We start from the raw sequence: 27686 nt of genomic DNA on the forward strand, positions 1-27686 counted from the left end.
GTACACATTACCTTCAAAGATGTCATGTGGAGTCTTTGTGCCTTCCTCAGGAGGGCACTTAATGGACTTCAAGTGGACAAAGTGTAAAATGTTTAATTTACAGCGCCAAGGGGCTTTTGCATCTTCAAATTCTAGGCTTCTTTTATGCTCAGTTATTAAATAAAGACTCTGGAAAAGTACATAAAAACAATAAACAAGAACAGAAGCTGTTATCAAGGTCAAAGGAGACCATACAAAATGTTATGTGTGAATAAAGATGTAATTGTTTCAGTTTGTTATTTGCCTAATACAGGACAATAACATTTTTAGTTTTAAACAAGTTTTTAGCAGACAGGTGATCTATCATGACATAGACTTTTTTAATAACAGACATATTCAGTACAGTTATCTCATTAACAACAATAGCATTGTACACTGCCCAACCCAAAACAAAACAAAAAAAATAAACAAAAAAAATCACTGTTTGGATTTGAGTGAATATTACGTTTCTAGCTTCTTGACAGATTGCACATACTTTTGTATTGTATCGTGAGGACAATGCTTGCTGAGGGAATGATAATGCAGTCTTCTCTTTTTACGCCAATGAATGTAACAGTGGAACTGAATGAAACAAAAAAAAAAACAGTCTCTTTTCTTAGAATAATTAATGTTACCTGGAGTAATAAAATGTTAATTTAAAGGGATAGTTCACCCAAAAATGAAAATTCTGTCATTAATTACTCACTCAGAGAGCTCTCGGATTTCAACAAAAATATCATAATATGTGTTCCAAAGATCTTATGGGTTTGGAACGACATGAGGGTGAGCAATTCATGGCAGAAATTTCATTTTGGGATAAACTATCCCTTTATTCAAATTGCTTAATGCTAAAAACTTTTTCGTTTTTTAATTACATACCCTAAGGTTGTACCTTGCATAACAACTGAACAATAACAAAGAAAGATAAAAGTACTAACGTCTGAACAAGCTGAATGGTCTTAAAAGGTTGTGAGACTGAACAGAAAAAAAAAAACGCACACGTTTATGACAGTTCATGTCAGATATTCTTCATATTTAATTTTAAACAAGGCCAAAGCCTGAGTTGACTGACCGGAGACATGCAAGCATATAAAGCGCTATATAAATGAAGGTGACATGACTTGACTTTGGCATTACACTTGGAATACAGATTGCACATACTCCCTTGGATTTATGTAAATGTTCATGCCAAATGATTCGGATTCATCCAAAGGGTCAAAAGAATTTTTCAGTTCTTCCAGCTGCTCTTCTGTGAGGATGATGTTTGCTGTGGGAATGATGATGCTTTCTCTTCTTGCTGCATAACCACCGTCATCCCAGTCAAAATGAGCACTTCCCTAAAAAAAAAAAAAAAAATACTAAATTACTTAGGCTATAGGCAATTAAAAGGTCATTATTATGAATTATATGGTTTATTAATATAAACACGTGATTAGTCGACTAATCGTCTTCAACTGAACAACTATTACACTGTAAAAAGTGAAAGTTGACAACTTAAAAAAAATTGAGGAAACCCGTTGCCTTAAAATTATTAAGTACATAATAATTAAAAAAAAAAAAAAAAAAGTTAAGTGAACTTGACAATTCAATTAACTTGTTTTTTTAATTATCATTTACTTAAAAATTTTAAGGCAACGGGTTTCCTCAATTTTTTTAAGTTAAGTCAACTTATCACTTTTTACAGTGTAGTTAATCAGAAAAATCTTTAGTCGAGGGCAGTCCTATTTAATATGCTTGTTCTGTAACAACACAAAACACGGATAAAGTATATATTATTTTTCATTATATCATTTTAAAATGTGAATTATTTCTTCACATTACTTTACAATCTTACCTCATCATTATCCAGTTCAGGAACATGATGTACACATTGCCCCATTTCCCAAAGCTGGTTTGGGGTCATATTTCGTTCTGTTCTTAGAGGGTGGTTGTCCCATGCATGATGAAATGAATGAAGGCTCGCCTGAAGTCGTGGTAAAAAGACAAAGTGGCAGCAGAATAGGTCGACATCATTGTTGGGGTCCAGCAGTCTTTGGAACTCAAGGTGGGAGAGCACAGAATAGTAGACCGATGTGACTCCATCCCAAACATCACGCCATAACCGTTCAATTCTGTTTAAAAACATGTGATGTTTAACCAGGTTGTACTCATGAATGAAAACACTGTCCAGCAAATTAAAACACAGTATAGGTTCACTTAAATAAAAATGAGATTAAATAATTCAATTAAATGAACAAAATAATTAGTACAATTATAAATACTAATGTAGTTAGGGATGTGTTGATACGACTTTTATATGACTTTATTTTATACAATCACAGGATAATCATGATTACTTTTTCCTGTTATGAAGCATGCACTATCAGCGCCCCGTACTGACATCATTAGCCTCGCCACATCCACATTTTCAACTCCCTGGTCTGAGCGTACACTGGTTAAAAGCACAACAGAAACACCACATATGATCAGGCTGCCTCTAATTATGTGTGATGGTGCCTACACATAAAAATGGTTAATGTTGACACATACATTAATATACCACAACTATGCCTCCCTTTTTTGTACTCTGTAATCTTTCCATTATTTGTCTCATCATATGTTCAACACAATAGAGTCTAACTATATGATGAGCTTTATGTTCTTATGGTGGATGGATTCTTTATAGATCGCCCAGCGATAAAGCTGATATATTAAACTTTACCTGCATACATACAGTATACTCATGCCAAGCGATATACTATATGAAAATACTAGGCCTACGTGAAGAGGGAACTGGAATTTCTTTAAAATTAATAATATTTAGTCATATCAAAAGTATATTAGAAATGGCTAGGAATCGGGTGCTTGGATGATTTATATATAAAAAAAAATTGTTTGGTCAAACCCCTCTGAGCGATTTATCTAAACAAACAAACAAACAAACAAACAAAAAAGTATATAATTCTTAAAGTTCATGTGGCCATACATGTATTGTGTACTTGGGTTGAAATAAATAATGCAACCCTGCATCAGTGTGGAAAGGTCTGAAAGACATCACCAACTACAAGATTCCATCCCCCAGCACTGAGCACTGGTGTTGGCTTATCTGAAGGACATCACTGGACCCTTACAGGACCCCCTGCAGTTTGCTTACCGAGCAAACAGGTCGGTAGATGATGCAGTCAATATGGGACTGCATTACATCCTGCAACACCTGGACAAATCTTACGTGAGGATCCTGTTTGTAGACTTTTGTTCGGCCTTCAAAACCATCATCCCTACACTCCTCCAGACCAAACTAACCCAGCTCTCTGTCCCTAGCTCTATCTGTCAGTGGATCACCAGCTTCCAGACAGACAGGCAGCAACTACTGAGACTGGGAAAATACACATCCAACAGCCGCACCAGCAGCACTGGCACCCCTCAGGGATGTGTTCTCTCCCCACTGCTCTTCTCCCTCTAAACCAACGACTGCACCTCTAAAGACCCCTCTGTCAAGCTCCTGAAGTTCGCAGACGACATCGGCCTCATCAAGGATGGAGAAGAGTCTGCTTACAGACAGGAGGTTAAGCAGCTGGCTGTCTGGTGCAGTCTTAACAACCTGGAGCTTAACACGCTCAAAACTGTGGAGATGATCGTGGACTTCAGGAGAAACCTCCCTGCTCTCCCCCCACTCACCATCATGAACAGCACTGTGGCTGCAGTGGAGACATTCAAGTTCCTGGGATCCATCATCTCTCAGGACCTGAATTGGGACACTCACATTGACTCCACTGTAAAAAAGGCAAAATCAGACATCAGAAGACTACGGAGAACGGTTTGGACTGCTGAAAGGATTATTGGTGCTCCCCTGCCCACCAATGTTCCCTTGAATTTTTTTTCTTGCTGAGCAAAACTTTTTTCTATTGGGCAGACATTTCGGGCACCTGAGCAAAAACATTCTTTATTCCAGACCTGTACAGCGCTTGTGTAACTTTTAACTTTAATGTGCTATTTATATTTGATTTGACCCTTGACGTAACTAAATGATGCACATTTTAGGTTATCTGAGAAAACATTTTTACAGTACAATACATGCCATTCAAAAGTTTGGGATCAGTACATTTTTTTTTAAGTAGTTTCTTGTGCTCATCAAGGCTGTATCTATTTGATAAAAAATACGGAATATTATTTCACAAAATAATATTGTGAAATATTATTGCAATTTAAAATAAAAGTTTTCTATTTTAATATACTTTAAAATATAATTTATTCCTGTGAAGCAAAGCTGAATTTTAAGTGTCACATGATCCTTCAGAAATCATTCTAATATGCTAATTTATAATCAGTGTTGGAAAAAGTTGTACCGCTTAATATTTTTTTGGGACCTGTGATATTTTTCAGGATTCTTTGAGAGATAAAAAGTTAAAAAGAACAGTGTTTATTCAAAATAGAAATTTTGTGTTACAATATACACTATACTATTCAAAAGTTTGGGGTCAGTAAATGTTTTCTTTCTTATTTATTAATTTTTTTTATTAATACTTTTATTCAGCAAGGATGTGTTAAATGGATAAAAGTGATATTAAAGACTTATATTGTTAGAAAAGATTTATGTTTTTAATTAATGCTGTTCTTTTGAACTTTTTATTAGCCTAATCAAAGAATCAAAGAAAAAAGGTTCCAAAAAATATCAAGCAGCACAACAGTTTCAACACATAATAAATCAGAATATTAGAATGATTTCTGAAGGATCATGTGACACTGAAGACTGGAGCAATGATGCTGAAAATACAGCTTTGCTTTACAGGAATACACTATATTTTAAAATATATTAAAATAGAAAACCAATATTAGAAATTGCAATAGCCTAAGAGTTCACAATATTACTGTTTTGTTTTTTTTTCTTTCTGTATTTTGATCAAATAAATACAGCCTTGATGAGCATAAGTGACTCCATTAAAAAACAAGGTCAATTATTTATTAGGTTTATAATACAGGCCTGACATAACATAATATAATGTAATGTAATGTAATGTAATATAATATATCAAAACAATTGCATGATAAACATTTTCTTCCTCATAGAAAACCACACTTAATGTGGCTTAATATAAGAAGTCAGTGATATAAAAAGCCCAGACTTTATATTTTGTTAAAAATGTACATGTACAGGCAAGCAACACCGTACTCCATTAAGCCATGTTAAAGGGTTAGTTCACCCAAAAATGAAAATTCTGTCATTAATTACTCACCCTCATGTCGTTCCAAACCCATAAGACCTTTGTTCATCTTCAGAACGCATATTAAGATATTTTTGATGAATTCTGAGAGCTATCTGACCCTCCCATAGATAGCAAGGATCCTGACACAATCAAGGCTGAGAAACGTAGCAAGGACATCACATCGGTAAAATATTCCATGTGACATCAGGGGTACAACCATAATTTTACGAAGCTACGAGAATACTTTTTATGCGCAAAGAAAACTATTTAGTTTAGGACTTGCTTTACTTTTAAATTTAGGACTATTTGTGTTTCATGGACACGAAATTGTTTCATGTTTATAATTAGCAATTGTATTATTTTTTATCATTTATGTTTAATTTACCTGCTATACTTCATCTATTTTCTAATAATAATAATAATAATAATAATAATGTGACATATATATATATATAGCACACACACATTACATAGACATTACAAACACACAGCTTTTCAATTCACAAGGCATTAATTGATGGACTGGAGTGGTGTAGATTACTTGTGGATTATTGTGATGTTTTTATCAGACTCTCATTCTGACGGCACCCATTCACTGCAGAGGATCCATTATTGAGCAAGTGATGTAATGCTACATTTCTCCAAATCTGTTTCGATGAACAAACTAATTTACATCAGGGATGGCCTGAGGGTGAGTACATTTCATGTAGCTGTTTACATTGGCTGCTAACTATTCAAATAATATTTCAAAGCATTTGTGCAATTAATAACTCAAAACCTATGGACTTCAGTTTCTCACTTCTCAATGGATAAAATCAAGTTTTGCCCCATTTTTTATCGTCACAATTCACATATGATTTTAGGTGACTTCAAATCTGAGTTTCTCTCCCATTTATCTATCATGATAATTTAGCAAAGCACTGTGCCTAAAACTATAATTTATACACTTGTGTTTTTCTTATATTTCCATATTTTTAATTTTGTAATTATACTGAAAGTAAAACACGAGTTGTCAGTAAGTGTGATGTTTGTGCAGCAAAACGGCTCCGTTAGTGAGTCAAGCATCCAGTACAGGTGTTTATATTTGATGTTAATCTGCTGTTTGAAAATTAAAAAAAAAAAAAAAATCTGAATATTGTCAATAGTTGAATTATTGTCATCCATGTAAATCTGCCAGTTAGAAAATCTCAAAGCGCAAATTCATGACTAGTATGCACACGTTGCATTCAAATTCAGGGAGGTTTGCAGCTTTAGCCTTCGTTTGTTCTCAATAAAATGGAGGAAAAACTTGAATGTTTTCCAACTTTTATTTTTAAGTGCAAAACATTAGTTGCCTAGACATTTATTTGTCATATGATCAAATTGTACATTTTCTATCAAATCTGAACTTTAGCACCAAAATGCACTCAGTGCTTATTTGATTTTCTCAGGTTAATTAAATTCTTACACTGAATCACAGTTAATCTTTTTCTGTCATCCATACATTCAAGTTCATTTCTAATGAAACAGTTTTTATTTTTTTATTTTTTTTACAGTTCTAAATGCTCTTTTTTCTCTCGGTCTTGGCGTATGAGATCTGGAAGCGTCTTGGTCATGAATGCGTAGTGTTTCCTCTTCAGGTTCTTCCCAGTTTTCTGTTCCAGTCCAATGCCGAGATACTCTGCCTCATCCTCATATTCAGGCCAGTGTGTCAGACCCGGACCATTCGGAGACCTGCCGGTCCAGAAACAGCTGCATTAGAGTGAAGAAACCATATACTTTGTTCTCCTACAAAAACAAGTGGTCCGATATTTTACCCGGTGCGTGCAAAGTTCACCCAGTATCCCATCACAGTCCTGCACAGCTCTTCCTCTTCCTTTGTGAAAGGTGCTGCAAGATTGAACCATTAAATGATGATTCAGTGGTTATTTAAACCTTTTCAGAAAAGTGTCAGTGAAGGATGTGTTTGTGATGACGAGTTTTACCGGTTGCTTTGAGGTGGGCTTTAGCGAAGCAGGTGCCCTGGATAAAGAACAGTTCATCTGCGTGGTCAACGCCAACAAAGCTGGGCCTGTTCTTCTGGATCATACTGGGAGGATGCTGGAACTCGTACAGGTAAACCGGCGCTCCTGAGGCTACAATCACAACAGCACACCTTTTAAACAAGTGAAAATGATAGATTTAAAGGGATAGTTCACCCAAAATTTAAATCCTGTCATTATTTCACGAGTTCACCCTTACATCTAATCTGATAGCAAATAGTTAGCATATTTTGGCATGCTGTCCTGGGGGAGGGCTCCGAGCCCAGAATATGGCCCGAAACCAGAGAACTCCCCCTATCCCTGATATGGGATAAAAATAGATTTAGGGAGTTGGGAAGGAGGGATGCCGGAAAACTGGTAGGTAGGCTGCATATATATATATATATATATATATATATATATATATATATATATATATATATATATATATATATATATATATATATATATATATGTATTGCACTAGTTAGGATGGTTAGCTAAATGAGTTGCACCTGTGCCAAATTAGTTGATTATCTCTCGGACTGGTGAGCCCTACATGCCGCTAAAAGAGGAGCACGATGGCAGATATCAAATGAGGACTACGCAGAGTATGCAGCATAACTCAAATGACAAACAGAGGGCTCACACTGCAACCGGAGGGAGCTGCGGCCCTGCTGCACCGGAGGGGAGAGAGCCCTGTCCGATGCTGAATAAGCTATGAGATTAGAAACGACAGTTGGAGGGCTTTTAATGCGACCAAAGGAACTGACTTGTTGCACTGGAAAGGAGAGCCTCCGGTTACCCGAGTAAACAACTTGGTTTAAAAGCGACGTAAATTTTATTTATTTATTTTTTAACTGATCAGGGGTCCGTTCTTCGTACGTTGCTAACTCAGTTAGCTGGATTTGATTGTTGCCGATTTCGCTTGATCTTGGATCATTTGGTTCTTCGAAGCTCATCCTGGAGTTGTTGTCATAGCAACAGGTCCGTAAGCTTAAACCTGCTCGGGAGCAGGCTTATTTCATGTAAACAGGATTAGATCGCATCTTTTTAAGCAGAATTGATACTTATAATAGGCCCCAGCCACCGCTACTTTATTAAAAGAGTTCCCTGAAAAGTTCCTGGTCCAGAGACAATAATTTAAAATAATAATAATTAAAAAATTTATTTGAAAATAAGATAATGTTGTGTAGTCTATAATACTATAGACACAGCCAGTTTTACTCATTGAAAGATTTATTAGATGAAATAATTACTTTATAATTGTATTGGAGTCTTACACACATGCTATACAGTTAATCTGAGTCGTGCATTAATTTGAGTGATGACAGATATTATGGAAGTGGCTTGATGGAGCGCAGGAGACGCAGATAACTTGATCTCTAAGAAACTTTAATTAATGCTGTCACATAACAAATCTGTTTCAAAGATAAAATTAAATGAATTGCTAATTACAACATTGAAAAATGTAAAGCCTATACAAATACTAGAAATCACAAATATAAAAGAATTGGGAATCATGTAAAAAAAATAAATAAATAGATAAACTAAAAAAATTCAAAATACATTTATGTAGATTTGTTCGCCTGGCTGTTTCCTTATAAAGGTCCAGAAATTTGTCAAGTTTTTCGTTAGGTGTCTTTAATGATATGATGTCATCACGTTGCTGTCTTGCCTCCAGCCAATCGCTGCATTGCTGATCATGGTTTCGAGGATTGATACATCTGCCCTTTTCAGGGAACACGAGAACGCGCAGTAATCTTAGATAACTTAATCCAGATATTTTAATCTAATACGCAAATTCGTTTGAAGAACCAAATTAGCCAGAGATCAGTTATCAGGATTAGAAGATCTGGAATCTTTCAAATCATCTCAGATGTAATAAGCGACGTACAAAGAATGGGCCCCTGGGCTACATGGGCTTCCTTTATGTGGAGTTGATTAAACCTGATGTAACTTTCAAAAGCATCTGATGACCATCGACCGAGGGCCTGTATCCGATTCTCACGCTAGCGTCTGCAGCCAGAGGTAGAAGGAAGGGAGTGGGAAGGAGAGGAGGTTGGGAAGCCACACCCGTGGGAGATGCTGCGTGCGGCGCAGTAGCTGAAGGCTCCGCAGTGATTGGTTGAGAAGAGGCAGTGCAGCGTGAGGAGCAGCTGAGTCTGGGGTGCAACTATGCCTTTAACTCCAAGAATATTTCACTGTGATTTTGAAGAGCTAAACGATCATGTAAACAAAGCACAATAGACCTGTTTTTTTTTTCTTCTAATTTTAATATATAAGATTTTTCCATAATTCAGCAATTATATATTTAGTGTAAATAGTGTCATTTATTCCTGTGTTGTAAAGCTTTATTTTCAGCATCATTACTCCAGTCTTCAGTGTCTCAGGAATTAGTCTATTATGCTTATGCTGTTTAATTATTATTGGTCCTCAATTATTATTCTCATTATCTATGTTAAAAACTGTTTTTGCTGCTTAATATTTTGGAGGAAATCATGATAAATTTTCAGGATCTTTGATGAAAGTTGAGAAAAAACAGCATTTATTTGAAGTAGAAATGCTTTGTTACATTATAAAGGTCTTTTACTGTCACTTTTTATTAATTTAATGCTGAATAAAAGTATTATTATTAAGTATTCTTGCTTACCAGATTCCACAAAATTATGAAGTGGCACAACTGTTTTTAGCGTTACTACTACTACTACTACTAATAAATGTTTTTGAGCAGCATATCAGAATAGGATCATGTGACACTGAATGATGCTGAAAATTCAGCTTTGCGTCGCAGGAAAAAATTGCATTTTAAAATATTACAACAGAAAACAGTTCCTTTCAGGATTGTAATAGTATTTGACAATATTACTGCATTTTGCCTTGGTGAGCATAATTTTAGTAATTATTCCAAACGTTTAACCTGTAGTGTATATATAATTTCATGCTAAAATTTAAATTGAATAAACTATGTAATATAGTCAGAATTTAAAGTTCTTTGTTTCTTAAATATTATGAAACCCTTTTTCCCACACAGCTGCAATGGTCCAATATGAATGAATGAAGAACTGACTGCGTCTCACCGCTGTGGTATTTTGCCAGTTGGAGGGCAGGGATGTTGAACAGCACGTCACCCATCATCTCTCTGTAAATGTCTCGGACTTGAATGGGATCTCTTGTGTCGCCCAGGTACTCGTTCACCACCAGATCAATGATCCATCGATCCCTGGGCTGATGTGAGTAACAGTCAAAGCACACAGGATTCAAAGAAAAACACATGTAACGTACGTACTGTAAATGTGCATTGTGTTGAGTTGTGACTTACATCAGGATACGTGAGGGTCAGGCCTTTTATGGCTTGCTCTTTATCCATCCCATCAGTCCATCCTTTACCCGCAAAATACTATGAAGAAATAACATTCAACCTTCGCGTTAAAATATAAAACTAAATATAAGAATATGCTGTAACTGTGTCTGAGATCTCTGCATGCATGTTCATAATAAGATCTTTTATTTTTAACAGAAGGTTTGTTTCAATGACAGAAAAACAACTGCCTTGATTCTAATCGAGTGAGTTTGGATTGTGATATTTAAAATAATAATAAATATAACTTTTACTCACTGCGGCCAGTAAAAAGCCAAACTCATCATTGGTAATTCCAGTGATGAGAGGAACTTTACTGAACTCTTGTTTCTGAACGATCTCCTCCACAGGTTTAGGAAGGAAATAAGAATCCAGAGCGAGACTGAAGTACATCATCACAAACTAGAAACATAGTGGAAACACAGCTGCTCATATCAATCACATGAAATATACATTGTACATATATTCTAAAATCACTTATACTTTATAATACATAATTACATATGATAAATATGATTGAAGCATCATCCCTTGTGAAAGAAAAGTGTGCTTAATTGTACTGAATGTGCACATAAAAGTATATTTAAAAAAACTACTTGAAGATAATATAGGATATTAATGAAATAAAAGTGCACTTAAATATGCTAACTGCGTTTAATATGAAATTAAATTATTCTACATTTTCTTTTAATTAACATGCAGTTAATTCAGTTCATACTTAAGTATAATATTCTAAAGTGCATCATATTTACATTTAATTTAGCACAAGCTTTTATCTAAATGAGGAATACAAGAAGCAATTTATCATAAACAGTCAAATAAACACCTGTAATACAAAGCATCACACATTGTTTAGCATTTTTGTAAGAAGTACTTGTGCTAAAATGTTAATGGATTTTATTTATGAAAAATTTCACACCTTTTTGGAACATTCCAGAACTTCCACCTCAGACCAGCGCTGGATGCAGTCGACGATCTTTGATGAGCTGCTGCTGTCACAGTTGCATAATTTGGCTGCGTTCTGAAATGGCCATCAATATGAGAAGTTATTTAATAACAGTAGTATTTAATACTAACTTAATTAAATAAAACAATCATGAAAATGTAAGAATATAAAATGATACCTGAGCCTTCAGTAAAGGATTACCCATCACTAAACCATCCCAAAAGGCCGTCCCACTTTCTGCAATGGCACGATGAAACAGACCAGAAGCCAATGGTGAAAGAATCTTGAAGACAGAATGACACCGAAAGTGACTCTATCACTCAAAACAAATATATACAGGAATGAAGGCTGAGTCACTATGCTATAAAGACCATACCAGTGTGGATACACTTATTCCTCCGGCAGACTCTCCAAAGATGGTCACAGATCCAGGATCTCCACCGAAGCTGTGGATGTTCTCCTGAACCCACTGAAGAGCTGCAACCTGATCCAGAAAACCATAGTTTCCTGGAGCATGTTCATCTCCCGTGCTACAAAAAAAAAAAAAAAAAAAAAAGAGAAAAAGAAAAAGAATCTTTAATCTTAATCTGTAATTAAAGAAAGAAAAAAACTGACTCACAATATACAAGTAATGCACCAAAATGATTTTAATGAAACCAAAACCAAAATTGATAAATTGAATTTAGTCAAAAACCGAAAATAAAGGTTTGGTAAATACTTCATAACTGTTTCGTCTATGAAACCATTTCGGCCAAATATTTTCAGTGCATCTCTTATACTTACATGGCACAAAAACATAATAAAGCAGTTTTATTTATTTAATTAGCATTAATATCACAACACTGAACATTTAATTAATCTTTAAAGTTAACACATTAGCTTTGGCATGTGTATTGCTGTATTAATGTGGTGATAAATATTCAATGTATCAAATACAGAATTTAATATTTTTATTTTTTTATTTTTTTTGCAGTTAACCTACACTTTAAAAAAAAAATTAACTACATCACAGCTATTGTAATAGAGCTAAAAAAACTATTTGATGTCGGCGTCGATAGCCTTGTGGGACGCTACACGCTGACATACAGTGCCGGTGTGCTACAGGCGTCCGGAGTTCGAATCCCGACTCGAGGACCTTACCCCATCCCACCCCCCTCTCTCTCCCACTTCACTTCCTGTCAGCTCTGATCTGTCCTACTGTAATAAAGGCGAAATGCCAAAAAAAAGATCTTTAAAAAATAAAAATTGGACGATAAATTCAATACAGATATTACTAACCATTTTAGGTACTAATAACCGATTTAATTACTAATTAAAAATAGTAATTCTTATACAGAATACGTATTTTACCTACTTCCCACCAAAAAAATCCACAAAATCAAGATCTGAATCTACTATTATCTGAATTCAGTTACATCTGCATCTTTCTTATTTATTTATTATAATTCAGTCATTTATTTTTAAATAATTTTATAATTATTTATTTGAATAATTATCAATCATCTAGTGTAATAATAATAATAATAATATGTAAATTGAAGAGACTCTATGGCTTTTATGTTTGAACTGCCATAATGAAGACATTGTTTTTTTACCAAAATTATTTGAATTGAATTATGACCAATTTTCAGTTTTTATGATGCACTGCATCATTCATTTAAGAATCAAACTTGAATCTAATTATTATCAACATTAATATTTATACTTCATTAAAATGGTATGATCAAGGGTAACCACAGATATGAAATAATTTACGACACCTACCTAAAGAATCCCAGCAGACCCAATCTGTACTGAATCAGCACCACAACCACATCCTGATATGCTGACAGAACGGAGCCGTCGTATATTGATGCTGAACCAAGAGCAAGCCCTCCACCATGAATCCAAACCATTACCTAGAAAACACAAGGAAACATTCTCGAACATAGTTTCTAGGAGGACATTCACTTAAGTTGTTGATGAACTTACTGGTAGCTTGGCCTCTTCACCAGGTTTGACTGGAGTGTAGATGTTGAGATACAAGCAGTCCTCTGAGACCTCGGGAATCTCTACATCCATAGCGAGAAACTCAAGTTCAGTGACAATAACTTGCCTGTCCTGGATGCACCTAAAGAAACCACAGCACCATTAGATCATAGAAAATGTCTAATTAAAGATGTTTGAACTGAAATGCGGTTGTGTGACATCTCACATGGGTGGCTGTTTGGTCGCATCTCTCACTCCGTCCCATTTCTCTGCAGGCTGGGGCCGAGCCAGTCTCAGGGGGCCCACAGGGGGCTTGGCAAACGGTACACCTAGATAGCTGTTGACAATTGTGTCCTTGCCCTTAACAGTCAGGAAGGCACCTCTCAGAGATCCTAATTTTGTTTGCACTAGAGGTCCTGTCAAAAAAACCAATAATATAACAAAGATCCAATTTAATTTACATTTCACAATTAAAAAAAAAAACGTATTAAACACTTCTTAATTTTACACCAATTCTGAAATAGCTAACTTGCCTTCCTTCCACTCTTTTATTATCTGTGGAAGTTTTTGAGTCATGAAATTAAAGTGTTTTCCCTTGAAGTTTTTGCCAGGTTTCTGTTCCAATCCAATACCGAGATATTCAGCCTCAGCTCCATATTCAGGCCACTTTGTGAGACCTGGACCATTCGGAGACCTGCCGTCAATGACAAACAGACGTTAAAATGCAAAAACAGCACTTGAAGTAGTATATATGTCATAATTAGTATTAATACCTCTTAGATCATGTAAAATATGCACTGCAAAATATCCAGACCAGTGCCATATATAAAAAGTATACAGTTTAGTATATAGTATAAAGTTATTCCTTAGGTTAAAGGTCATCATTAGGATTTTTTATGTTGTTGTTGTCTATGAAAAACATTTTAAAGGGACATTTTGATTTATCAGTGGCATTATTCCTAATTTATTAGAAAATGCTGATAATTAAGTGACATTAAGGGCCAGATTTACTAAACAGGGCAAATTCACATTAGAGCGCAATTCCATAAAAGCGAAGATGGGAGGGGAAATTCTGCAGGTGATTTACTAACAATGTGGACATTAAAGAACACAGACGCAGTCAGATCCTTTCCATAATGACCAGCACAATATACCTAGAGCAGCGCAAATTACCGCCTGCTTTAAGACATGCTTTTTTGAGCGTTATGTAATGGCGCAAATACCAGTCATTTGACGAGTGCAAATGTTAGTAAATCATGTTGCGTAATTCATTTTAATATTCTCCTCCCATAAATTTTCGTGTCTGAAATGGAAGCTCCAACAAATGCATATTCAAAAAGGTCAGGCACAAAAATAACTTTGTCCACGTCTTTTCAGCGCTAATTCTTCACTGCACGTTTTTAGTAAATCCTGACAGTACCATTTTAGCACCAAAAGACAGTTTGCGCTGGTGCACGCTGTTAGTAAATCTGGCCCTAAAATGAATGGCAAATTTTTTCACCTAACTTAGAAGGGACTGTTTTATTACTGATCACTTACCCAGTGCGAGCAAAATTTCCCCAATAAGCCATGGCAGTTTTACAAAGTTTATTCTCTTCCTCTGAGATTTCATCTGAATAAAGAAGCAGAAAGAGGTTGATTGATTGCTATTAACCACTGTTTCATTGCTTCGACGGTAGTTCTTGTTAAATCCTTGCAATACAAACTGAGACTAGAGTTTGATATTTTAAACCTTCACATCATTAATAAATGAATAGTAACAAACCTTGCAGTTTTACATATTTTCCAAAGCAGTAACCCAGAACAAAAAAAATTTCATCTCCATGGTCACATCCAACAAAACTGGGTCGCTTCTTTTTAAGTAGACTGGGAGGATTCTGGAATTCATACATGTATACTGGTGCACCAGCATCTATTAAGAGAAAAAAAATATAGTAAAATTTAAAATTATATTTATTAATTATAATAATTATAGTAATAATTAAACTTGCATAATTGCACAATGATGCATAAATAGAATAAACTCTCACCTCTGTGGTAATTAGATACTTTTCGAGCTGGGATGTTGAAAAAAAAGTCCCCCATTATCTCTCGAAAACCTTCTCGAACTTTGATCCTGTCATTGGATGTGCCCAGATACTCATTTAAAACAAACTCAGCAATCACCTGATTCTGAAACTAAAAGAATGAGATTTAAATTAATAGAGTATTTTTTACTTCATATTAACTTTTGAAGCAACATAATACAATTTACCCTAAACGATTTATCAGAATTGTTGTACCCAAAAGCAGTATTTCAGTCATGTCCTGAAACTTCTGAGATTTTCATTGTGTAACAAGTAACTGGTAAGTTTTGTTTACTGATCCTCAGAAGTAATAGAGATACAGAGGGATATATTTGCATAAATGCAATGAAAAATCTACTCCGTGTTTCCTGATTACTAAAACGTAACATAAAAAGAAAACAGCAGAGGTCCTAGAACAAAACCTTGGGGGAGACCACAGTTTCAAATTAAATAAGGGAAAATTAAACCAAATTAAATTAAACAAAATTACATTCAATTGGTTAAAATTCCAAGCTCTGTGTAATATACAAATAGGTTGATAATTAAATTTTAAGTTTGTGTTTGAAATGTTTGAAATTAATAAATGTTTGAACTGTTCTACCATGCACTATATACACACACACATACATACATACATACATACATATATATACACACTGTATATACACCTTCTACTGCTTTGTTTGAAATCCAATTTTTTGATCTTGAGAAATTATGCATAAACTATCAATTACGTGTTCTGTCTTACATCGGCATTAAATAAAGGCAAAAATGGCACGATCTGCTCTCTGTCCATTCCATCTATCCATCCTGGGGGTCCAATAATCTACAGAAAAATAGTTTTGGAACATATGTTCACATTACTCTCATTCAAAGATTGCATTTTTCAGAAATAATCTATGACTTTAAACCTATGTTTACATTTCACAGCAAAAGCATGTAAAAATAAACTTTTCCATTACATTAGGTAGTGTAAAGCCACCATCGTCATCAGTAACTCCATTGATCAGAGGCACTTTGTTAAACTCATGGGATTGAAGAAGCTTGTCTACAGGTTGTGGAAGGAACTGGCCATCGACTGTCACTCCAAAACGAAGCATTATTTGTTCCTGTATTATGAGTCAAAAATATGCATACAAATTTAGGACATAAATTATCCGTGTTATTTATATTAATGCAATACTTCACAGCATGATATGTGAAAGTGTTTTTACATGAAGTAAAAGATGCATACAATTAATAAAACTCTATTAAATATAACATTTCACGTGTAAGGATGGATGGATGAATGGATGGTTGTGATGCAAACCCTAGCAATCTTCAAGATGTCCTCTTCTGTCAGCTGCATCACACAGTCAACAATCTTCTTTGTGCTGGAAATATCACAGCCAGATGCATTTCCTACATACTACAGAAAGATGTTGATAAATTTTGATTACAATTTCAAATTTACGATTTTCATTTTATTACACTGCGAGTTATAGTTTTTTAATGCATTTGGGAAATGTACTTGGGCTGTTGGCAGAGGGTTGGGACTCATGATAGCATCCATTGCTGCCGTACCGCTCTCTGCGATGGCATAACGAAACAGGTTTGAGGATAACGGAGAAAGAACCTAAACACGTGGAGAAAATCTTTAAAACACACAAGTGTATCTGTATTTAAAGCCATCTGTAAAGCCAGAACAATATAATTTCCTATTCATTACATGATCAAATCTTTGTGTTTGAATCCTTACATGTAAAGACACACTGACTCCTCCGGCAGACTCTCCAAAGATGGTCACTGATCCAGGATCTCCACCGAAGCTGTGGATGTTCTTCTGAACCCACTGAAGAGCTGCAACCTGATCCAGAAGACCATAGTTTCCTGGCGCATGTTCATCTCCCGTGCTAAATGGAGATTAATCATTTAAGAGGCTACAAGTATTCTATATACCTAATGGTGTGGTCACATTTAGAGTTGTTCAGAAAACTTCTGCGACGAAAATCCAGTCGTTTTAAAAGGAATTCACGTGAGCGGAATTTCACAAAATATTTTGCCACGTAGATTTAGCAACAGATTCATGTTGGCCACAGGGATTTGCAACGTTGACCATCAGAAAGCTGCTTGGTTTAAAAGTGGCATATTGTGACATTATTAAATTATTAAACACACATTATATGACAATTATTAAACACAAATCATCATTTGAGATGTGATGGAAATAACCATTTCAGACAAAAACACTGTTGAACAATGTCAGTGAACAAATTAAACCACTTAGAGTGTGTGAAGTGTGACTTTATTTCATACAAAAATACCCATAGTTGAAGAAATTACATAGATGAAGATAGTATTTTTGGTTAATAACTTTAATTTTGTTGTGTTCCTTACACAAAGCTTAAAATGTTGAGAAGCCTTAGATGTTTTTACCTGAAGAACCCGAGCAGACCAAGCCTATACTGGATCAAGACCACGACTACATCTTGATAAGCAGCCAAAACAAGTCCGTCAAAAATGGAAGCAGAGGCTCCAGAAAAACCTCCACCATGAATCCAAACCATAACCTATTACACATCATGTGTTAAATATAAATGTTGGTTAACGTTTTTTTTTTCATGTATAATAATAGAGCAAAACCCAATGAAATTCAGACCAAATACTTACAGGTAACTTGCTGTTGTCTCCAGGTTTAGAGGGAGTGTAAATGTTGAGGTAAAGACAGTCCTCAGATACTTCAGGAACCTCCACAATCATAGACAAATTAGCTAACAAGTCCAAAAGTATCTCCCTTGCCTGTAGACACCTGGGATAAAAGAACACAAAGTGTAATTTTTTCCATATGAACAGGCCTGATGATTTTATTTCATTAGATTTGCTTTATTCTCACATGGGTGGCTGTTTTGTAGCATCTCTCACTCCTTGCCAAGCCTCTGCAGGTTGTGGTGGAGCCAGTCTCAATGGACCCACGGGAGGCTTTGCAAACGGTACACCAAAATAGCTACTGATGACAGTTTCCTTGCCCTTCGCAGTCAAGAAAGCACCTCTTAAACTTCCTAGTTTGGTGTGAACTAGAGGTCCTGTGAGAAACAAATGTGTAACAATTCTTAGTTTCATGCAGGGAATCTTAGTGAAACAATGCTGATTCTGAAAACTTGCCTTCCTTTCGCTCTTTTATTATCCGCGGAAGAGTTTGAGTCATGAAAGTGAAGTGTTTTCCCTTCAGGTCTTTCCCAGGTTTTTGCTCCAGTCCAATGCTGAGATACTCGGCCTCACCTCCAAATTCAGGCCATTCTGTGAGGCCCAGACCATTCGGAGACCTGCAAGTTTTTAAAATCTAGTTTTAAATGCATAAGCCAAATTTTTAGAAATGTATCCTTTGTATTCATGTTGTCATGACCACATGAAAATGTCATGTGGTGTAACTATCAAGTAAAAAGTAATTGTCCTTAAACCTGAATGCATGTGAGTGATCTTAAGTTTAAATATATAAATATATTTAAATATATTTTTAATAAAAAATGTATTAAATATCATGTAAAAATGTATAATAAAATATAAATGTAAATTATTAATTAATAAATGTCATGATGTTTTTGGAGAGTCGCACCACATGACATTTTATACCAATTTGGTTTGGAAAACTTTTACACCATTTTCAAGAAAATTTTCAATTAAATGACTCTAACAATGTCATGTGGTGTAGCTATCAGGTAAAAAGTAATTTTCCTTAAACCGGAATACATGTGAGAGATTCTAAGTTTTAAATATATAAATATATTTTAATATAATTAAAATAACATTTTATGTAAAAATTATATAAACTACTAATGGATACATGTCAGAATGTTTTTTTAAGAGTTGCACCACATGACATTTTACACCCTGAATTAACCTGTCTTGTGAAATAATCTGATATTTTAAGGAATTTATTGATTTAACACACAATCATGAGGGTTTGCAGAGGTTCTCTCTATGATATCACTTCCTGTTTTATGTTTTTTCTCGTGTCACACCACATGATGTTTTAGGAGACAACAGTTTTTCAAATATTTATTATATTTTAACAAAGCTGCTTCACTGCTTATTTAATTTTCAAAAAATAATTATCAAAATTCATGCCGAAATACTTAATTTCTTCATTTTAAGAATTTCATCCTTTTAATGAGGCTTTTTTCTTTATCATGATATCAGGACAGTTGTATAACCTTAACATTTTTAACGTTATCATCCAAAAATATCAACTGAAGTACTTTAAGGTAAGTATCACTTACCCGGTGCGAGCAAAGTTTCCCCAGTAAGCCATGACAGTTCTACAAAGCTCATTCTCTTCTTCTGAGAGTTCCTCTGAATTAAAACAGGAAGAAAGATGTCAAACAGAAATCCTAAGAGAGACACTGTATTGATTTTTACTATACAATCCAGTTGTTATTAAATATATCAGTGAAAATGAAGTTTGAGTTGTAGTCACAAGATGCAAATTCACATGAACAACTTGAACCCATTGCGACATCTAAATGGGGAAATCTTTTGCCCTCTTTCTAAATCTTACTGTTTGTTGTTCAAATCAAGTCATTTCAATAGAAATCTGCTTGATTGGAAACTTTCCATAAGAGTAAAAAAAATTCCCTGTGCAGATTTCTCAATAGGTTAAAGTTTGTCATGTGAATTCTGAAGTGATCAGAAAGCTCCTTGATTTGAAAGTGACTTCTATGTGAGCTGTGCATACATCACTATTGACAATGAACTTTTTTTTTGTCAGCAAAATTTCCCTGAAAATTTGTTAATCTGACTGCACTTTTAGATTGTGTACTTCTAAAACATTAAAACCATTCATGTTAATATTTGGGCTTTACCGTCCAGCTTTATACGTCCATCTGCAAAGCAAAAACCAAGAACAAATATAACTTCATCTCCATGGTCACTTCCAACAAAACTGGGTCTTTTCTTTTTAAGTAGACTGGCAGTATGCTGGAATTCGTACATGTATACTGGTGCACCGGCATCTAGAAATAGACAAAATCCATAATTATCTTTGAGTATCACTGAAACAGCCAAAATAACTTCACACTTCAACAGTACATTGAACAAACTCTCACCTCTGTGATAATTCGCTACTTTGCGAGCTGGGATGTTGAACATAACGTCTCCTAACATTTCTCGAAAACCATCTCGGATTTTGATCCTGTCAGGAGATTTGCCCAAATACTCATTTAAAACAAGCTCAGCAACTAACTGATCTTGAAGCTAAAGGGGAGAAAAACAGACCAGAAATATTTAAAAAAATTTAATACTTTTTTAATACAAATTAAATTAAATTAAATTAAACGTATCTAAAATAGACAAAACGTTTACGAATTTGCGACATCTGAATGTAACATTTTGTCTGTCGGGAAATAACATGGCATAATACATGGTAGTATTTACGAAAAGCCTGCAACCATCATTTGGCGTTAAAATAGTACTGTCCAAATTTACTAAAGACGCGCAGTGAAGAATTAGCGCTGAAAAGGCGTGGATAGAGTTATTTTTGTGCCTGACCTTATTAAATATGCATTTGCAGGAGTTTCCCTTTCAGATGCAAAAATTTATGGGAGGAGATTATTCAAATGAATCACGCAACGCATTTTACTAACATTAACACTTGTCAAATAACTGGCATTTGCTCCATTATTTAACGCCACAAAAAAGCATGTCTTAAAGCAGGCGGTAATTTGCGCTGCTCGAGGTATATTGCGCAGGTCATTCAGGAAATGATCTGGCTGCATCTGTGTTCTTTAATGTGCGCATTGTTAATCACCCGCGGAATTTTCCTTCCCAAAGGTGCTTTTATGGAATTACGCGCTAAAGCTAATTTGCCCTGTTTAGTAAATCTGGCCCTAAGACAATCATGATGTAATTTATATGTTGTTTCATTTTCCAATAAAAGGTTATAAATTCTTACATTAGCCCATTAGCAGATTTTGACATATAAATATAAAACAATAAAATAAAAAAAAGTGACATGACATGTGGCAAAATATGGTTACCCATACTCAGAATTTGTGCTCTGCATTTATCCCATCCAAAGTGCACACACACAGCAGTGAACACACATACACCTGCAGCAGTGGGCAGCCAGACCTGAGTCAAGTCTGACTCTCTAACCATTAGGCCACGACTGCCCATATATATATATATATATATATATATATATATATATATATATATATATATATATATATATATATATATATATATATATATATATATACACAAATAAAAATGTAAAACTGAAGATAAAAGTGTTTTATCTTACAGTAGGATTAAAAATGGCCAAAAATGGCATGATCTGCTCCATGTCCATCCCATCTGTCCATCCTTGAGGTGAAAAGAACTACAGAAACACATTTGAATATACTGTACAATTCTGACTGAATTTTTGGAAAACAAATCTTATGCTTGTATTTTTAAAGATTTTAAAAAGTGTTTACATTAGGCAGCATATATCCACACTCATCATTCGTAATTCCAGTGATCAGAGGCACTTTATTAAACTGCCGGGATTGAAGAAGCTCCTCTACAGGTTTGGGAAGGAACTGGCCATCCACTGTCACTCCAAAAAGTACCATTGGATGCTCCTGTTTCAAAAGACATACAGTGTGCAAACCACCAATTAGTACATAACAAGATATTCATAACAGGATCATTTTAGTGTTCAAATAGATTTTATAAGAAAATCCAGTATGTGAACAGACAGACCTTAACCAGTGTCAAGATGTTGTCTTCTGTCAGCTGCATCACACAGTCAACAATCTTCTTTGTGCTGGAAATATCACAGCCAGATGCATTTCCTACATACTACAGAAAGATGTTGATAAGTTTTGATTAAAAATCTGTAAGCCACAGTGAAATAAGTAAAATCGTAAATTTGAATTTGTAATGCATTTGGGAAATGTACTTGGGCTGTTGGCAGAGGGTTGGGACTCATGATAGCATCCATTGCTGCTGTACCGCTCTCTGCGATGGCATGATGGAAGAGGTTTGCAGATAATGGAGAAAGAACCTACAAAAAAAGTATTATAATATTTTGGGTCAATTATATGATTCAAATTTTTAGTCTGAAAAATACTTCTTCAACATGTGTAAATACATGCTTTTGATTTCAGTATTCAAATTAATTTTCATATATTTTTTTGTATCTCCTGATATCATAATAAGGAAAACTCATTATTAAATGAATGAAATTCATAAAAATAAAACATTTTTAGCATGTTTGCCATAATATTTTATTATGATTTCTGCGAAGCAATAAAGTCACTACAAATATTTTAAACATTACAAATAAACAAAATTGTCTGCCAAAATCTGGGGAAAAATTCTAATGGGAAATTATATTTACTATGGCTATTTAATGGCTTTATAAGGTTTAATAATAAAATATAAAATATTATTTACTGTAAAAGATATATGTCACATTTTTGAAAATGATGTGTGTGTGTGAATTTAAATTTAAAAAGCATAATAAAAAATAAATAATAATAATACTAATAAAATTGACAAATAACATACAATTACTTAAACTCAAATTAATAATAATAATAATAATAATGCTCCGCATTATCATCTTATTAAAGATAACTAAAGAAATATATTTTTTGAATTATAAATCCTTACATGTAAAGACACACTGACTCCTCCGGCAGACTCTCCAAAGATGGTCACTAATCCAGGATCTCCACCGAAGCTGTGGATGTTCTCCTGAACCCACTGAAGAGCTGCAACCTGATCCAGAAGACCATAGTTTCCTGGAGCATGTTCATCTCCTGTGCTAAAGGGCAGAAGATCATCATATAACCTCATTAGAGACCTTAGACCTCAAAATTACGGTATCAGTCACTAATCAGAGAATCTGAAGCATCAAAAACATGAACTAATAGGACTTTATGGCTGTTCAAACAGATTACACGCAAGTCTAAAGTCCAAAGACACATGGCTTGATGAAGGAAAACCAAATATAAACCTTAATAATGCTTGATTTGTCATCTTTTATGGTCACTCCAGTGCCTGGACAGGTTGACATCAAGAATTTAGAACTGATTTAATAGAATAAATGAACTACTTTATGCTGATAGCAATTAGTTTTTACCTGAAAAATCCAAGTAGGCCAAGTCTATACTGAATCACAACCACAACTACATCCTGATAGGCAGCCAAAACATGTCCGTCAAACAGTGACGCAGCAGCCATCGAAAAACCTCCGCCATGGATCCAAACCATGACCTTTTGCACCATTAAAAACAACATTAAAATACATAAACATATTTCCATAAAAATGCAGCAAAGTTCATCCATATCAGTCACACTTACAGGCAACTTGTCATTTGCTCCAGGTTTAGAAGGTGTGTAGACGTTGAGGTAAAGACAGTCCTCTGATGAGTCAGGAACCTCTATGTTCATTGATATATTGGCTATCAAGTCTTCAACTAACTGCTTTTCCTGCAGACACCTGGGACGGACACAGAGGAACAATGAAAAATCTGGGTGTTGAAGCAAAACACCTGATCTAGAGGTGCATTAGTTCGGTTTTATTCTCACATGAAGGGCTGTTTTGTAGCATCTCTCACTCCGGTCCATTTCTCTGCAGGCTGTGGAGGAGAAAATCTCAAAGGACCCACGGGCGGCTTGGCGAACGGGACGCCCAGATAGGAATGAACAACTGTGTCCTTTCCCTTCGCTTTCAAATATTCACCTTTTAGAGCTCCAAACTTGGTTTGCAAGACAGGACCTGTGTAATTCATAATAAAAAAGATAAAGTACTTTTTATAATTCACAATATGATCTGCTATTCATTTTCAGTTAAACTGGCATAGAAATAGAAAACAAAAGAAGCAATTGGTTGTCCTTCAAATTTTAGAGTAGGCTTTGAATATTTAATTTTTGACAATTCACATGCTTAAAACAATATTAACATTAGTATAATATTATATTAGTATAATAATTTAATATTAGAAAATATATATCGTCTAACCTTAAGAATGATATCGTATATATATTTATGCAACAACTCTTTCTGGTTCTCGAATCTGATTGACTGAGAGCCTTTTCCTGCGTTGCGATATTCTATTGATATTAATAACTCTTTCACCGTTTATATAACCCCGATTGCAGTATTTCTCACACCCAGTGTCATAGCGGATGCCCAAATCCACTATAATTTAAGAATAATATTGTTTTTGTTTCACGGAATGTAGTTTTAAGACTTTTTAAGGCGAGAATGTACTTGTTACTTGTTGAAAATTTGCTTCAATGTTTTCAGAGACGTAAGCTCCAGGGCATCAGCGGTCGGTCAACACTCATAAACCCGCAGAGAGTGCGCCTCACCTCGGACAGATCTTCTGGAATTTACCGCTGGCTCTATAGGGGTTAATAATACGATATAATTCGTTCTGGGTAAATTTCACGGGCAGTCTTTGGTCTCATTGATCTATGATTTGTTCCAGAGCAAATAGTCTTGGCAGAGGGCATAATCTTATCACATCAAATATTATGTAACTTTAATGCTGTAGCGCTGCCTTTGTACTTTTGACTAAATTGCCTAGCAGGTTTTATGCTGGCTTTTGTTGTTTATTAAATATTATTATTCAATAAATAATATTTTATATAAATAATAGTAGTATTTAATAATAGTATTTAGTATTGGAAAACAGTGTGTGGGCTCGTGAGGGTGATTTTAGTGACATTGTTCTGCCATAAGATGGTGACAAGAGATTGTTTTTACGAGTCAGCATTAAAGACTTTTATATGGAAAGAGACTGAAACGCTGTTGTAAACAAGGAAGTTATTTTTACTTTCAACAGCTTGTAAGATGCAGCCAACAAACGCACTGAGCAGCTCTTAACAGATGAAAGGATTGTACGACATGTTTATCATTTGATTTTTGACTGAAAATGTGTACATTCGAACAATTTAATCCTGGAGCTATTCTGAAATTCCAATATCTCTGGAAATGAACCATATAGGGCCTTAAACATGAAGAAGCCAAAAGGAAAGTTTATTAAGACCCAATTTCTAAAAGGACATTAAGATAGCTTTAATACTTCTTGAGTAACAGGCATGCAAATTTTGGATAACAAACTTGAAAAGTGCTGTTTCCCCATTTTTGAATGATCACCATTGGCACATATGCAACAAAGATGGCTAAAGTCAACATATTTTACTACCAGACCTACCGATCTCTGAGTAAAAATAACATAGTGATGCTGCCATATTTCTGAAGCCATTTTTAACCTCCTGTAATTTGGCTCTGAATCTCAGGTGAAAATTGCCATTTTGATATTCATGACATTTAATATTTTGGCTTTCATCACTATACATGTCTGTCAAAATCAAAAATTTGAGCCAGGGACCTCTGGTTGAGTTGACACGGAATGACCCATTTAATTCTATTTTTATTTACATGTGCTATACATATTTTGTCACAAATTTATATTTTTATTCATTTTATACTATTTATTTATTCATTTGCATGTGCTATACTTTGTCTGAAGCGACAGACTATTTAAGAATTTTATTTTAATTTACTTTAATTTACGTAATTAATCTGAAACTGTTTTGTAGCCTACATTTTTATCATTTTTGTACAAGCTATTTTATAAAATCGTATACCACTTTTTATGCTTCATATTAATTTAGGATTCATTTAAATTATATATATTTTTACATGCTATACTCCATCTGAACCTATTTTATAATGTTTTATACTGATTACTTTTTTAATATCATTTATTTAAATTGTTTAAATTTTTATGCATGCATTAGGCTATAACCTCATATATAGCCTATTTTACATATGCATAGTGTATATATAAAGACATTGATCAAGCTTAAGCGATTATGTATCATATACACGCCTTTAACGGTGTTTTCAAGCAAATCCCAGTCGACACACCTACACTTTCGCCCGATTACCGTTTAGTAGATTTATCAGCGTTTCTGACAGCTTCGCCGATATGTGCATGTTCATGAAAAAGCGTGAAAAACACAATTGCTTCAAAGCTCGAGTAAATGCAGTTTTCTTGCGTTAATAAGAAAGCTGTTTTTGACAGTTAGCGTGCTGTTGTGCAAGTAAACGCGCTCCTAACGTGACTTACCATCCTCTGCTTTCGCTGTGTTTTGTAGACTCAGCTGGATCAGGATCCAGAGTGAAAGCACCACAGAGCCTCTCATCGCCGTGCCGTGTTCAGTCCCACAGCAGAATGCGTTCACAAGCGTCCTGCACACTCTCATCAACACAACTGCGTAATCTAGACACACTTTGAACTTTGCTGTGGGAACTGTGGTTGCCAGATTTTATTGACATTCAATTATGTTTCATGTTTGTAATTATTTTATCCTTTTTGTTTTAGATTTAATCAATTTAGATGTATTTTAATTTATATAGACTGTACCTGCTATGAAACTGTTTTATAATTTTTATACAAATAATTTTTCTAATTGCATTTTATTTTAATTTATATATCCATGCTACTCCATCTAACTCTATTTATTACATTTTTACGTTATCATTTTTATTTTTCATCTATATATGCTACACAAGCTATACTTCATCTAAAACTGTTTTATACATTTTAATACTTTTTATATTTATTTATTTTAATTTAAATTACATATGCTATACAGGCTATATACTTCATCTAAAACTTTTTTTATTTTTTTTATTCTAATCATTTTATAATTTGTATTTATTTTATATGTATTTATTTTATATGTGCTATGCAATACTTTATATCTATTTAATTAATCAGAATTAGAATTGTCTACTTCATCCAAAACTATTTAATCCATTTTGTAAAGTATTTTTACATTTTATTTTAAATTAAATTAATTCTGTTTTACTTTATATGTGCTGTATACATGCTTTATGCATCTTAAACGATTTTATAAATTTTTTAATGGTTTAATAGAAATGCAGCTGGACATGAATTTCTGTTATTCATAAATGTGTAACATTATGTCTGTTTTTAAAAATGTTAAATAGACAAAATTATATTGCTAATTATAATTAATATTATTTTTATTAATAATTATTGTTTTGTATCAATTCTATAATTAATAATAATAATAAAAAATAAATCCATATATCTGCAATTATACATAAGCGGGAGGTCAACCAAACTATAA

At 34.3% G+C, this 27686-nt stretch overlaps 1 protein-coding gene across 3 annotated transcripts; it reads right to left on the minus strand.

Moving 5' to 3' along the window:
* Window positions 1-6165: 6165 nt before the first annotated feature.
* On the minus strand, window positions 6166-26826 carry LOC131534960 (uncharacterized). 3 transcript variants are annotated; one of them, XM_058768105.1, is made up of 37 exons: window positions 26657-26823; window positions 24102-24291; window positions 23874-24012; window positions 23653-23786; window positions 23181-23334; window positions 22465-22569; window positions 22266-22364; window positions 21998-22144; window positions 21823-21900; window positions 20624-20771; window positions 20381-20530; window positions 19799-19871; window positions 18684-18844; window positions 18415-18604; window positions 18192-18330; window positions 17958-18091; window positions 17281-17434; window positions 17053-17157; window positions 16852-16950; window positions 16505-16651; window positions 16291-16368; window positions 15507-15654; window positions 15242-15388; window positions 15016-15088; window positions 14010-14170; window positions 13703-13892; window positions 13480-13618; window positions 13273-13406; window positions 11885-12038; window positions 11687-11791; window positions 11482-11583; window positions 10821-10964; window positions 10524-10601; window positions 10282-10429; window positions 7166-7315; window positions 6998-7070; window positions 6166-6914 (listed from the first exon to the last, which is right to left on the minus strand). In XM_058768105.1, the coding sequence occupies exons 1-37, from the start codon at window positions 26790-26792 to the stop codon at window positions 6731-6733; spliced, it is 4890 nt and encodes a 1629-aa protein (XP_058624088.1). In that variant the 5' UTR covers window positions 26793-26823; the 3' UTR covers window positions 6166-6730. The 3 variants fall into 3 exon arrangements, with proteins under 3 accessions (XP_058624088.1, XP_058624090.1, XP_058624089.1); XM_058768107.1 differs by lacking the exon at window positions 23653-23786 and having other exon boundaries at window positions 26657-26822; XM_058768106.1 differs by lacking the exons at window positions 6166-6914; window positions 6998-7070 and having other exon boundaries at window positions 7203-7335; window positions 26657-26826.
* Between the last annotated feature and the right edge of the window lie 860 nt (window positions 26827-27686).

Source organism: Onychostoma macrolepis, chromosome 25, assembly GCF_012432095.1.
Source record: "Onychostoma macrolepis isolate SWU-2019 chromosome 25, ASM1243209v1, whole genome shotgun sequence".
In the NCBI taxonomy this organism is placed as follows: Eukaryota; Metazoa; Chordata; class Actinopteri; order Cypriniformes; family Cyprinidae; genus Onychostoma; species Onychostoma macrolepis.